General features: G+C 49.8%; 1 protein-coding gene across 3 annotated transcripts in view; it reads right to left on the bottom strand.

Moving 5' to 3' along the window:
* CREBBP (CREB binding lysine acetyltransferase) overlaps positions 1-13,636 on the bottom strand; it is a 66,896-nt gene that overhangs the window by 21,763 nt on the left and 31,497 nt on the right. For 2 of the 3 annotated variants that reach the window (XM_081840384.1, XM_081840382.1), the window contains 8 exons: positions 12,599-12,723; positions 11,189-11,377; positions 8,554-8,982; positions 4,124-4,303; positions 3,538-3,712; positions 2,887-3,005; positions 1,724-1,963; positions 62-150 (listed from right to left, as the gene is read on the bottom strand). In XM_081840384.1, coding sequence (XP_081696510.1) covers positions 62-150; positions 1,724-1,963; positions 2,887-3,005; positions 3,538-3,712; positions 4,124-4,303; positions 8,554-8,982; positions 11,189-11,377; positions 12,599-12,723 — 1,546 coding nt within the window. The remainder of the gene's footprint in view (positions 1-61; positions 151-1,723; positions 1,964-2,886; positions 3,006-3,537; positions 3,713-4,123; positions 4,304-8,553; positions 8,983-11,188; positions 11,378-12,598; positions 12,724-13,636) is intronic. The other variant, XM_081840383.1, reaches the window with a different exon arrangement.

A 13,636-nucleotide genomic window follows, 5' to 3' on the forward strand; every position in this document is an offset into this window, starting at 1 on the left:
TCAGGTCCTGCTCTAAGAAAATACTGCCTCACTCTTGAGTCCTGAGAAGGCCCAGACTTACCTGTTCTGGTAACTGTAGTAGGCGGCATCCCGGGGAATAGTACACAGCTGCTTCCCATAACAGCACAAGGTCTGGGGAGAAAATTCATACTGAAAAAGAAGAAAAGCCAGAGAGAAAAGATGACTATATGCAACAACTACAGGCACACGTTTGTGTGGCTCAAATTTCTTCTACAGCAGAGGCAGCACTTGGGTTTTTTTTTTTTTTAGCTTCAGCAGTCTATTGTTTTAATTCACTGTTCACTGTTGTTCTTTCCAAGAGGACAACCCCCTTCCCCTCAAAAAAACAGTCCTGTATGGAGCATAGCCAGCAACCACTGAATATTATGTGCCAATTGGAAAATAAAAATGGGTGTGTGCCTGTTTGAGCCCCTAGAACTGACGGGCGGCTGAAGAGCACGGCTGGACTGCATCTGGGAAGAGCAGAAAGGAGACACAGACACACTGGGCTGCACTTTCTGGATAAATCCAGAAAGTTAGAAATTCACAGAAAACAGTAAGAGATTGAGCATAATGCAATGTCTAACTAAAATCTGTAGTATTAAAAAAACCAAGCCCTAACGGAGCATTATTCTTCTTTGTAGGAAGAACCACTATGATCTTGGGATTATTTAGTCAGTTAGCCAACATCTGCAGAGCAGCTCTTTGCAACGCTGTGCAGGCAGAATTTAGAAACTGTAAAACAGCATGCAAGCCATAGACACTTTTAAAAAGTAATAGATATTTTAAGCAGAATGTTCTGTGTTCTGAGCTTTATGTATGAATTAAAAATACTTATTGTTAGCTGCTGGCTCACTTTATTACAGATAGCAGACAATTGCAACATTCTTCATCATATTTGCAGAGCACAATGCCTTAAAACATTTGTTCTCAAGATTTGCACCCCAAATTTAATAACCAAATGCTCAGGGCAGGAAGGTTCACACACGGATCTCCCTGAGAAGGATCCATGTGTGCCAAAAACATAACAGTGGCTCATCTTTTTAAAAATTCAAGAGCACTTATTAGGAAAAATTAAAAAAGCCTGGCTACCACTAGATCAGACCAAAGTGGGCCCCTCTGGTCTCACACCCCATTTCTCACAGTGACCAACGAGGCACAGCAGGGAAGTCTGCAAGCAGAGCATGTGATCACAAGCCCTTCCTTCTGCTGCTGCTCAGCCCCAACTGATACTCAGCAGCTTTTGCTGCTTCATTCTGAGGGAAGCATGCAGCCCCTGTTGCGAGGAGCCACAAAAGAAGCCCTCACTTGCTCAATTTTACTAGTTGTAGAGCATGATGTGCTGCGAATATGAAGTCAATCTAGTTCTCATCAAACTGTAGCAAGTGGAACACACACCTGCGCATGTATCTGAGTCAACGTTTTTAAGTATAAGAATCTGTCAAAATTCAACACAGATATTTTGAAAATAAAGACCTGCTGGTCCTACTCAGAGCAGATCCACTGAAATTAATATGATTAACTTGGGTCCACTAATTTCAGGGGGTAATTATGCCTAAAAATGGATACAGCCTCTTTTAAATGACATTTAAAGTAAATCTCATAAAATCAGCTTCTCAAAGAGAAAGTTCTGATAAATGCACATACTGTATTCACACTGTGAATATGAAACACACAGGTTTTGTATGTTCAAAGACCATAGCTGTGAAGAAACCATGAATACCTTGCGTCCACAACAGTATCCCAAGGACTGCATAACAGGGTCGATTTCTTGTTCAAAGACCTCGGCCAGCTTAGTGCAAAATTTATAGACTCGTGACGTCTTGCGATTATAAAGCCAGGCATTATTGAACATTAGCCAGACATCATCCACGTACTGCCAGGGCTCTTGATACTGCCCTGTGTCCAACTTGCGCTTAATGGTGGAAAGATCCATGGGATTCTTCACTATGTCAAAATAGTCCTGCAAATTAGAAAAAAGAAGGAACACAGTGTCAGCTGGGCATTCAAATCCAAAGTTTCCAAAAAATAGTAATTTTTATTGATGGGAGATCAGCCCATCATAACAGCAACCTCAGGAGACTGTGTCGCGTAATGGTTAGAGTGCCTGGGAGACTTGGGTTGAAATCCCCACCCAGATACATCTTGCTCTTAGGGACCCTGTGTCTTGACCAGTCTGATGCACCTGAAATTAGGGTGCTGTCACAGGTGGATGTTGCTTGCAAAAATCACACATTGTCAGGGTTTAGAGAGAATCGGGCTGAACTGCCATCTGGGTGGGATGACAACACTACCCTCTGGATTCCTACAGCTCTGAATAAACGGATGCCCAAAGCTCCGTTAGCAACAGCAGCCATTAAGCAGCTCAAGACGTCGCACATACTGAAGCCAACTGTCCCAACCTCTGAGCAGTGCTGCACAAAATAATGACCTAGACAGAAAGGTACAGGGAACCTTGAAAACAGCCCTCACTTGAAAGAAATGCTTAATGGTGGAAAATCTTGTCTTGCCTTCAAATTTCCTATATTTGTCTACTCAGAGACAGACCTGGAAGACTTTGGCTGTATGGCAGACTAATAAACTATGCGCTTGGCTCTGGGAGCTACAGGAGTTCCTGGGCAGCAAGGCCACAGGGACTACTTTAGAACCTAAATCCAAAAGAATTGCCACCAGTCAAAGGACTGCCCAATGTTGAAAATTACACACAACTGCCTACCTGACAAGCCCACACCCCGCGAGAGACAGCTGTGACTTGCTTGCAAAACACTCTGCTGCTCAACTGGCTTCAATCCAATCTGCCTGAGATTGTTTCTTAGCTACGGTGCCAAGACTGACCCGCTGGTTCCTGGGAAGGCCCAGGGACACCCGGCCCACCTTCTCACTTACCGGAATCCCCAGGAGTTGAGGGTCCACGGGCTGCCGGAAGGGCAAAGACTCTGGGTCCTGGCGATACAAAGCTTCCAGGGTGGGCATGAGGGCCTGGCGCAGCTCTTCAGGCTTAAAGACTGTTGAAAATATCCAAATGAGTTAACGTAAATAAAACCACAGGTCAATTCTATCTACAGTCATCTCATTCATGAAATAAGCAGTATTTCGTCATCAAATCGTAAATAGCTGGTGGAATTCAGTCTATAAGATGTGGCAACGGCTGCTCAGGGTGCTGTGTTTTTATGCAGGGAGTCGCTCTGGGATCGATGGACGAAGGGAGGTATACAAATTTAAAGAACAGCAACAACAACTAGAAGACTTGGGCCACTTCACAGGGAAAAAAGAAGTGGCTTTAACTGTGACAGGTGAAAAAGAAGGCTCTCCCTATTCAGAGACAGAAGGCCTTTGTTCAGGAGAGGCTGAGGGACAGCAAGCCGCCGTCGCTACCCGTCACCCCCTGCTTGTGAAGCTGCCTGGCCCCTGCAGGAGACAACCTGGGGAAGCCCAGCTGAGCAAGATGCTTCTTATCTTCCTACTTTAATTTAAGAAGATGGAGCGCAAGCTAGTGGCAGACAGACGTACTTGAGGGCTACACAGATGTAGACTTACTCTTTTTCCGTGGCTGAGATGGGGACGTGGACTGGGAGGCGGCACCGTTACTGCCCCCGTCATCCTCCTCTTTTGTCCCAGGCTTCTTCCCCTCTATCTCCATGGGCTCCTGCTTGATCTCCACCCCATTTGTTTCTTCTTTGGTTTGCGTGGGGCCTGGAACGTCCTCCTCCACCTGAAAAGCACACGGCACAGTGAGGAGTCACAACCTCCACAGCCACCCAGGTCAGCTTCTCCAGCAAAGCAAGAGAGAATGGAATATTTAACATGTTAATATCCATCCATCCATCCATCCCATATTCTGGATGATTTCCCTTCCCTGTGAATTCTCCTCCTAGTTTAGCAGGCAGCGGGTGTTCTCTGCTCTACCCCACAAAGGGCAGGCTTTATTTCCCTACCGCTTCCTCCCGAAAGCTAGAAATTGCTGCCTAATCCCGGAATGGGATTCTAGAATTCTCATAAACCCCAACTACAGGTTATGCTGGAGGTAAGAAGCCCAACAATATCTGGTGGGCACCAAACTCCTCCTCCCTGTGCCCCTGAACAGCACAGACTGACCATGACTATCCCTTGGGCCCTTGCTTACCTCCAATTTTGGATCTAGTTGAGCTTCACCACATTCGGACTCTGCTTTTTCCACCTTCCCTTCTTGCTTAATCTCTTGCGTTTGGGTCTCCGGCCCCAGCTGCTGAGCATTCACGTCGGTACTGGCGGCAGAGCCTGGCGTGGGCACCCTGTTGTCGATGCTTGCTGCTGCTTGGGATAGCTGGGGTGGGGAGGAGGGGGGAAAGACACTGAACACGCGGAAACCAGCCTTGTGCCCCAGTGCAGAACTCCAAAAAAAGAGGTCAGGTCAGGTGACAGGGACATCACCAACGGCTCCCAGCATGTCACCTGAAAGGCTATCCTTTCATGGAAGATGGAACCAGCTTGTTTTCTGCTGCTCCAGAGGGCAAGATCCGAACAGACTGATTCAAATTACAAGGAAGGAGATTCTGACTAAACACCAGGAAGACCTTTCTGACAGTAAGAGCCATTCGAGAGTGGAACAGACAGTGGGATCACCTTCCTGGAAGGTTCTTAAGCAGAGGTTGGATGGCCATCAGTCATGGAGGCAGATTCCTGTATTGAAGGGGTTGGACTAGATGACCCCAGGGGTCCAGTCTATAATTCTATGAGTAATCCATTTAGTTTACCCCTGCCTAGAATTCACATCTGATTACAAGAGGCCTAACAGGATGTTACAGCATAACCATCAGGGAATTATCCACCTCCTAAGCTTCTTATTGTAAGCTGCCCTGATAATTTATTTGAGGGGTGGTGTAGAAATCTAAACAGTAAATAACTGTTAATAGTCTAAAATGGGGAATACTCAAGAACCGTCTCCCACAGCACGGTTGCAAATACAGTGGTACCTCGGGTTACAGACGCTTCAGGTTACAGACCTTGGGTTAAGAACTTTGCTTCAGGATGTGAACAGAAATCGCGTGGCGGCAGCAGGAGGCCCCTTTAGCTAAAGTGGTACCTCAGGTTAAGAACAGTTTCAGGTTAAGAACGGACCTCCAGAACGAATTAAGTTCTTAAACAGAGAAAGCCTTGAAAAATATCCTAGGATCAATTATGCATGTTCTGGAAGCCTCCATGCTGGAGCATTGCAATGCATTATACCTGAGGCTGCCCTGGAAAATATTCTGCGGATAGAACAAGCTGTGAGAGCGCAGAGACCAAGAGCTGGGAACATTTGCCAAAATGTCTGGCTCCTGATCCATTTCCAAGCTCAGTCCAAAAAGGGTTGTGCATTTGCTGTGCTCAGGGAACAGAACTACCTCTCTCTCTGCCCCTGCAACCCCCATTTCTGCTCTGGAGGTACCCCAAGCCCTCTGGAGCAGATTTAGTGGGGTGCAGGGGTGGGGACCTCTGCTGTGCAGATATTTTGGGAGCACAATTGCTTTTGCTGGATCAACCCTGCACAGCTTAGGATCAGCATGCCTGCTGGTTGCCTTTTCCCACCTGAGCCTTCCTGCGACTAAAAAGTCAGGTGGAGAGGCTACTCCATTCATCAGGGATAGTCAGTAGCAAGCAGGAAAATGATATTTTAAGTGGTGGTGTTCTAAATATGAAATACTTCTCACAAAGATAGCTTCCCTGACATTAACATCATTCTGGTGCCTGGCTTTTATTTTTCATGCTCTAGTCCAGGCTTCCTCAAACTCGGCCCTTGAGATGTTTTGAGACTACAATCCCCATCACCCCGATCACTGGTCCTACTAGCTAGGGATCATGGGAGTTGTAGGCCAAAAACATCTGGAGGGCTGAGTTTGAGGAAGCCTGCTCTAGTGTATGGTTTTCCATTTGCTCTTTGCTTGCTGTCTGATATTATCATCGGTGGTGATTTTTAGTTGTATTTTGGATTGTTCCTTCCCGCCCTCACCACTTTGCTTTATACAGTGGTGCCTCGCAAGACGAAATTAATCCGTTCCGCGAGTCTCTTCGTCTTGCGGTTTTTTCGTCTTGCGAAGCACGGCTATTAACGGCTTAGCGGCTTTAAGAAAAAGGAAACAAACTCGCAAGACGTTTCGTCTTGCGAAGCAAGCCCATAGGGAAATTCGTCTTGCGGAACGACTCAAAAAACCGAAAACTCTTTCGTCTTGCGCGTTTTTCGTTTTGCGAGGCATTCGTCTTGCGAGGTACCACTGTATTCCAATAGCCACCTCATAAGAAACAAAGAAAGCAAGCCAGTGATTTTAAAGGGCTGAGTCTGCTGTATTAATTTGGAATGGCATCCAAACAATCAAAAACCTGCTCCTTGACCTCAGCAACCACCCCTTAAGAGGGATCCAAATGCACAGCAAACAAACAACTTCTCACACCCAGTAGTCTGCGAGCTGCCCTGGGAAAGGTTTTTAGAGGGCAGGATACCGGTATTAAATATTAACTTCTTAAATATTAACATGTATTGTGGCAAAAGCTTTCACTGCCTGGAGCCCACTTTGTCAGAGGCATGAAGAGCATCCTCAGCTGGGGAAGCTCAGGGCCAGAGGTGGGATTCTGACATTCCTCTGCTCCGCACACAAGAGCAGCAGGGACCCTCCTCAAGTGCTGCAACCCTTTCCATAACCTCCTCCTAGCTTTGACAGGCTAATGCAGGCCTCCCCAACTCCCATCATCCCTAGCTAACAGGACCAGTGGTCAGGGATCATGGGAGTTGTAGTCTGGAGGGCCGAGTTTGGGGGTGCCTGGGCTAATGTAACACCTGGAGTGGGAAAAAGCACCCTGGGCTTGATTGAGTCCTTAATGAATAAACTCAAAACTGGCGGGCAATTTCTATTTCAGCACTAGAATTTGGCTTCCCTGCCAATCTCGGCCATCTTTGCCTTCTGGCAAGTGCTTCCCAGAGTTACAAGCACGGAAGCAAGAGCGGAACGTGGCAAGTTCTGCGGCTGCCTCCATGCCAACGCTCCTGCCCTAACAGAACACCATCCCTTCTTCAAGCCCACCCAAGCAACCCTTCCTTGAAAATGCCCAACAAAAGTGGTCCCCCCGTGTCCCAATTCTCAGCTCCCCTCCGCCGGACTCCACTGGTGCATGCAGCTTCCCCAGCCAGCCCTAACATTGTGCTCTATAAGCGCACACATTCAGTTCCTCCTAAATGGAGTCTTTTCCTCCCAGGAGTTGTCTCCGCTATCTTTGGGCTCATTCTGAAGTCCCTTCCGGCCTCCCCCTAGTCAGGCTGGCTCAGTTTCCTAAGGGCCTCCTGATGTCACAAAGAGGGTGGGTGACCCATTTTGGCCCAAGATTAAGGCTGGCTGGGGAAGCCCATCAGGCGAGATGGAACTTGCAAAGTGCTCAATACGGGGCTCTGCAGCTGGCCCTGCTCAGCTGATACTTTGCCTACAATGCCCCCTCCCACCCCGCTCTCTAGTCAGCCACAGCTTTACCTGTCCCCCCTTGTAGGCGGGTGGGCTCATGTCTTCTTGGCCACAATGGCCTTGTGGGGCCTCCTGAGGCCCTCAGGCCTGAGGTTCCTCACTGCTGACCTACATGAACACAACTAGTCTTGGCCTCCTCCTCAGAGCTTGCTTTACCTCTTCACCCAGTGCTGCCTGCTGAGGTGCTGTGGCCTTTCCCCTTATACAAACACAATTATTACATCAACACCAACATCAACATCTCCTGAAGGTACAAAAATACGGGGCTGCCCTTTGCTGAGAGCACACCAACGGGTGAAAGGCTGGGAAATGATTGTGTCACAGTAAGAGCCTTACTCTGCCATCGTCAAAGGAAGAGCAGCCTGAGCAGAACATGTAAACATGCTCTTCTTCTGCCCATCTTCAATGTCGGAAGGCTTAAAAGACTTGAGCAGTCTCCTGAGCAGGCAGGCAGGCTTACCTTCCCAGGTGGGAGAGACACTTCTACTCTTCAGCGGTCACTCTGAGCATTAGGAGCAGCTTGGCTGGCTGCCAGACCATGTGCTATTGAAACATTTGGGCTGCGAACCAGCACCTGCTGAGAACCTGCATCTCTCCAGATGTTGTTATGCTACAACCCCTGTCCTCCCTGACCATTTGGCCTCCACATCTAAAGGGCCACAGGTTCTCCAGCCCATCCTAGCTCTTCTCTTCTTTTTGCTCTTCTCTTGATCCTCTTAGATGGAATTTGGATTGCAAGCAACTTGGGAACAGGAGCCCCAATCTCCTTCGGGTTTTTTGTTTTGTTTTGTTTTGCTTCTGAAACTACGCACAATGCTTCTAGAGAAATCCTAGGTCAGTGGGAGAGACAAAAGACTCCTGGTTCCGTCCCTGACTATGAAAGATTCTGCTTGTTGCAGTACTGAGTGAGGTGGACCAGGTGCCTCTCTCGGGGTAAGGCAGCTTCCTATGCTGCTCCTGCTGGACGACAGGCAATGAAGGTGAGGAAAACGTTGTGCCCTGTAGAGCACCGCTGCCATTCATGACAGAGTGCTTGCTCCCTGGCGCAAATGCTGGGCCCAGTAATGCAAAAAGGCCAAATACTCACCGGAGTGCCAGGGGCCTGGGCAGACATTGGCTGCTGCTGCTGCTGCTGCGGAAGCTGCGGGGTTGGCACGGGTGGGGGCTGCACTGGGGTCTGAGGCTGCGGTGGGATCTGCGACTGGGCTGCGGCTTGCCCCGAAGGCGTGCTCTGCACCTGCGTAGCATTGGGGACGGAGCCGGCTGCTGGAGTGGGCGCCTGTCCCGCCGCGGAGACCGGTGTGGACGGCTGGGCAGGCACTGCAGGCTGTGGAGGCGTCATCCCTGGCGGGGTCTGGTGCTGGACCGGCGGCATGCCAGCCGCCACGCTGGACAAGAGAGGAGCCGCAGGCTGGTGAAGGGGTGGCTGGGTCACGGGAGGACACGAGAGCTGCTGGCTGCTTGGTGGTCCCAGCATATCCACGGAGTTGGGAAGAGCAGCTCCAGGAACTTGCCCCTGCCGGAAGGAGACACTGTTAGTGCTGCATTCAAAAACCCCTGGGCAAAAGTGGGCAACACAAGCAGACCAAGCGCCAGTCTGGCTGCGTCCCTCTGCCACACCCTTTCCCCAATCTCACATGTGGCAGAAAGTACGCTTTTTGGGTAGGCAGGTGAGCCAGCCACTGTGAGTTACATCATATGCTTTTCACCAAAATGGGAAACTCAATTAATTTGCACTGACTTCCTCCTCCTGCCTCTCCTTCAAGTTTCCACCTGTGACTAAGCTTGGTCAGACCAGTTCCTGAGCTGACAGATGGATCAGTGGACGGACACAGACAGCTGTGGCAGAAGGACGGATCCTGAGGCCTGGCTAGACTTGTGGTGAGCGGCTGCTATGCAGGGCTGGGGGGTGGCCAGGTCCCTTGCCTGCCAGAGAAGGCCCCTTTGTGGTAAGAGAGTGAGCCAGCCTCTTTGTGCTGTGTGACAAGAGGCTGCTCCTGTGGGGATAACACACCTGCCCAGTGCTGCCTCTGCCAAGGAAAGAAGGTCCCATTAATAGTGGTAGGTGAAGGCAGAAGTGGAGGTCCAGGTAGTGGCTCTAGAAATCGCCCATGGTGGTGGCTGAAGCAGACGAGGCAGCTGCCACTCTTGTGATGTGTCCAGGTGCTGAGACCCATCAACTGAAGAAATACACACCTTCTGCCACTGTTCGTTTCAGTGCTCTTTATGGAACTCCTAAAGGCCCTTCTAATGTCTAGTGGATTTGCTAGTCCTCTCTATAGGATGGGAAGGGTGGGAACGGCAGGATTCCCTCTTCCCTTGTGGATAAATGCAAGGTCTCTATGCAAATGTCATGCTGGGCTTGCGGAAGAAATATAGTTCCTTCCTTATGGAGAGGGTGTTGAACTCTAAAACTCGCCTGGCTGTGATGACCAGCAGGAAGCACAGCCTTGGAGTATAAAGAAACAGATCTAAGAGGTTCAAGGGAGTCTGTGCTAGTGCTTTAAGGGCTGCATTTCCCATTGCTGCGAATCTGTGGATGGTTGGCGGACTGAGGAGAGCGGCTCCTCTCAGGAGCTGTCTAACTTGTGGATGTGTGCTGAGGCCACTTCTGGCACATTTTCATTCTCTTCTTGCTCAGGAGTTTTTCACCCCATCCAGATGCAGCTGGAGGCATCGCTGCCTCTGCCATCAAATCTGAAGACCCTTCCCAGCTGGGCCAGGGAGCGTGGCCATCTGCTCCCTGCATGCTGCAGCTGAAGGCTGAGCCATGTTGCCCGTGTGCTTTGCATGAGAAGCTGCCCCTTCTTCATCGGGGCCAGGAAAGAGGCTGCAGGTGATTCTGCTGCCTTGCTTTTCCACCTTGGAGCCATGGAGAGTTTGGGGGAGAGGAGTAAAGGTGGGAGGGGGGATGCAAGAGTGATGTGTACCCCCAGGAGATGGGAGGGCAACAAAGACAAGGCAAGGAAAGAATCAAAGAAGAGAGCAAGAAAGATACTGCTACACCTCGGCACAAGCAGGACGGAGGAGGAAAGGAGAGGTCTGCAAAGGCACAGAGCAAGTGGATATGCAGATTAGCCAGGAGTTTCCAGCTGGCTGGGTGCAGAGGCGGAGCTAGCTGTAACTGTGGGGTGGGGCTAGCTGCCTGCAGGGGCAGGGCAAGTGTTGGGGGGGGTGTGCCGCCTGCAGCAAGCATCCTGGGGGGGGGGTGCAGCGATGTCACCCCCCTCAGGGATGACACCCAGAGGGGACTGCACCCACTGCACCCCCTTCCTCTGCCAGGCTGGGTGAAGAGTATATGACATGGCACACAGGGGCTGGCTCACTATCTACCAGGAGAAGAGGCTGAGGGAAGAGGTGTGCATTAGGTAAGCTCAATAGACAACTCCTGAGATGATCTAGGTTAGAATTTAATCATGAGGTCTGGGAAGTAAGTGGCTTGTGATCCATGTCACAGTCATGGCTGGGCTTGAGAGCTGAGCTCCTAGACCACCGTCACAAGGCAGCATTGCTGAGGTTCTCTTGCATACAAATGTTCACAGCAGGACCACAGTGACACAGTGCCTTGACTCTGACATCCAGGGAAATGGTGGAGGCCACAGAAATACTAAGGTGCGGACACAAATATCTGAAGCGAGTGAATGGTCCTCACAGTTTTGATGAAAACCTGGAATTCCACATTATGCCAGGGTAAGTAAAATGAAGCAAGCCATGAGCCATACCTGTGCCACTCCTGCCTGTGCCGCTGCTGGCCCCAAAGCAACGCTGTTGACATTCAAAGCTCCACTGGAAGCAGAAAACTGGTTCTGTGGCAGGAAGGGGCTTGGGGTGGAGGCCTGACCCATCAGACTGTTGGAATGAGCTGCTATCAGGTTCTGGGACTGAGGCATCCGGGAGGGAGACAGAGCCATCTGCAAACAAAGCAGGCCCTGCGCATTAAGGGTCTGGACCACAAGAGAGTTCGGTGCTCACTCAATCCGTTTCAGAAGAGAGGGAAAACAGGCACCAGGCACCAGTGGGCTCCCCCCACCGTCTCTCTGAGCTGAATGTGCTTGCCAGTTGCAGTCTCTTCTTCCCTCCCGCCAGGCTGTCCTCTAACATCTTCACTACACTGAATCATCCAATGTATTTATTTGATTTCTATTTCTAACTGAAACAGAAAATTGCCCTAATGTCTAATTTAGAAAGCTGACATGTATTTTAACCTGGTTTTCAGCTTATCATTGATTTTAATTATTTTTAAGGTAAAGGTAAAGGGACCCCTGAACATTAGGTCCAGTTGTGACCGACTCTGGGGTTGCAGCACTCATCTCGCTTTATTGGCCGAGGGAGCCGGTGTACAGTGTCCGGGTCATGTGGCCAGCATGACTAAACCGCTTCTGGCAAACCAGAGCAGCGCACGGAAATGCCGTTTACCTTCCCACCAGAGCGGTACCTATTTATCTACTTGTACTTTGACGTGCTTTCGACCTCCTAGGTTGGCAGGAGCAGGGACTGAGCAATGGGAGTTCACCCTGTTGCAGGGATTCGAACTGCCAACCTTCTGATTGGCAAGTCCTAGGCTCTGTGGTTTAACCCACAGTGCCACCCGCGTCCCAATTATTTTTTAAACGTTCTAAATAGTTGTTTTTAACTAAAAAACCCCGACACCATTGTTTTATTCTTTTTGTGAATTGCTTTGAGGGTTGTTGCTTTTTAAAAAAACCATCAAGTGGTACAGTAGACCCACAACTTACAGATTTGCAGAGGTGGTGGGAAAATAAGTAAGTAAATGGAGAATGGGGGGGGGAGCTGGAAGGGCCCCCAAAAGATATTGCAGGATCCACCCACAGCCTTCCAGAGGCCTCACAAAGCCTTCTGAAAGCTCAGTAAAGGAGGGGTCACATGGAGAGCTGGTTCCGGGGGGCCTTCCTGACTTTGCGTGCAGACCCCTGGAACACAACCCCCATCTAAGTTGCAGGTCTACTGTACATACATTTTATGAAATAAAATAAAGTGACTGAATTAATCCAAAAGTGAATGATGCAATACCGGAAAGAACCTGAGGTAACCAGCATATGAGTTTATTTCTCTTAACGTAACCCAAGCTTTAGATAGCCAGGAAGAAAAGGACGAAAGAGAGAGCTACAAACCGTGGAAATGGATCCCATGTTGTTCATCTGGACAGGATGGTTCATTGGAGGGGTAGTGCGGGGTCCTATCGATGCCTGGGACATTTGGACATTCCCTATGGACATGGGGTTAAACTGATTCACTCCTGCAAAATGCACCCCCAGAAGAGCTCATTAGGAGCGAGTCCCCCAAGCGCGGATCAACACACAGCTCCGCCCACCATGTTCCTGCCACCATTCCAGCCTGAGGAACAGTCAAGCCTGGCCTGCAGGGCAGCTGAGCAGAGGAGACCCAACCCCTCTCTCTTTGCAGCGACTGTGAAGGAAACCCACAGAAGACACTTAGCAGAGGGACTAAAGACAGAGAGCTCTAAATGTGGAGAGCTCTCTTTCCAACAGCCCCCTAATTCTCCAGCACACCTTTTCTGATTCTGTTTAAAGGGCAGCACAGGGACATTTGTCGTCCCCTTGTCTTGTTATTGAGCGATGCCTGGGCACTAAGGGGAGGAGTTGCTACTGTCAGCAGACACTGTTCTCCACGCAAGTCTTAGTGGTCTTCCCCACATGGGATCTGTCCTGCACAAGTCTAGCCACAGACATTCCCAGCACTCAGAGCACAAGCCACCCCCCCAACAGCTGGCACCAGGGGCTTCCTGTTCCTCCATCCCCTCTACCACTCCCAGCAGCTGGGTTATCCAGAAGTGCCATGCGGAGACAGGATCTGTGTTAAAAAAATGCAACTGAATGGAACCATGTTGAAGTTTGGGGAAAGGAAAATGGAAAGCTAAGGGTTGTGAAAAATACTGTATCTTTCACTCCAAAAGACACACCTAGTTTTTAGAGGGGGAAAGCAAGAAAAAAAAAATATTCTGCACAAAGCATGCAAGCGGCTTTCTTGCTTTAAACCCTTCTGTCCCTCCTCCCGCTTTGCTGAGAAGCCAGCAGAGCAAGAGCCATAGCTGCACAGCGCCTCTTCTGCTGGCTTCCCAGCAAAGCGGGAGGAGGGACAAAAGGGAGCCCTTACAAGGGAGCGCTGAGCAGAGCCTGGCAGCAGCTCTT

Source organism: Podarcis erhardii, assembly GCF_964252035.2.
Source record: "Podarcis erhardii genome assembly, chromosome: 14".
In the NCBI taxonomy this organism is placed as follows: Eukaryota; Metazoa; Chordata; class Lepidosauria; order Squamata; family Lacertidae; genus Podarcis; species Podarcis erhardii.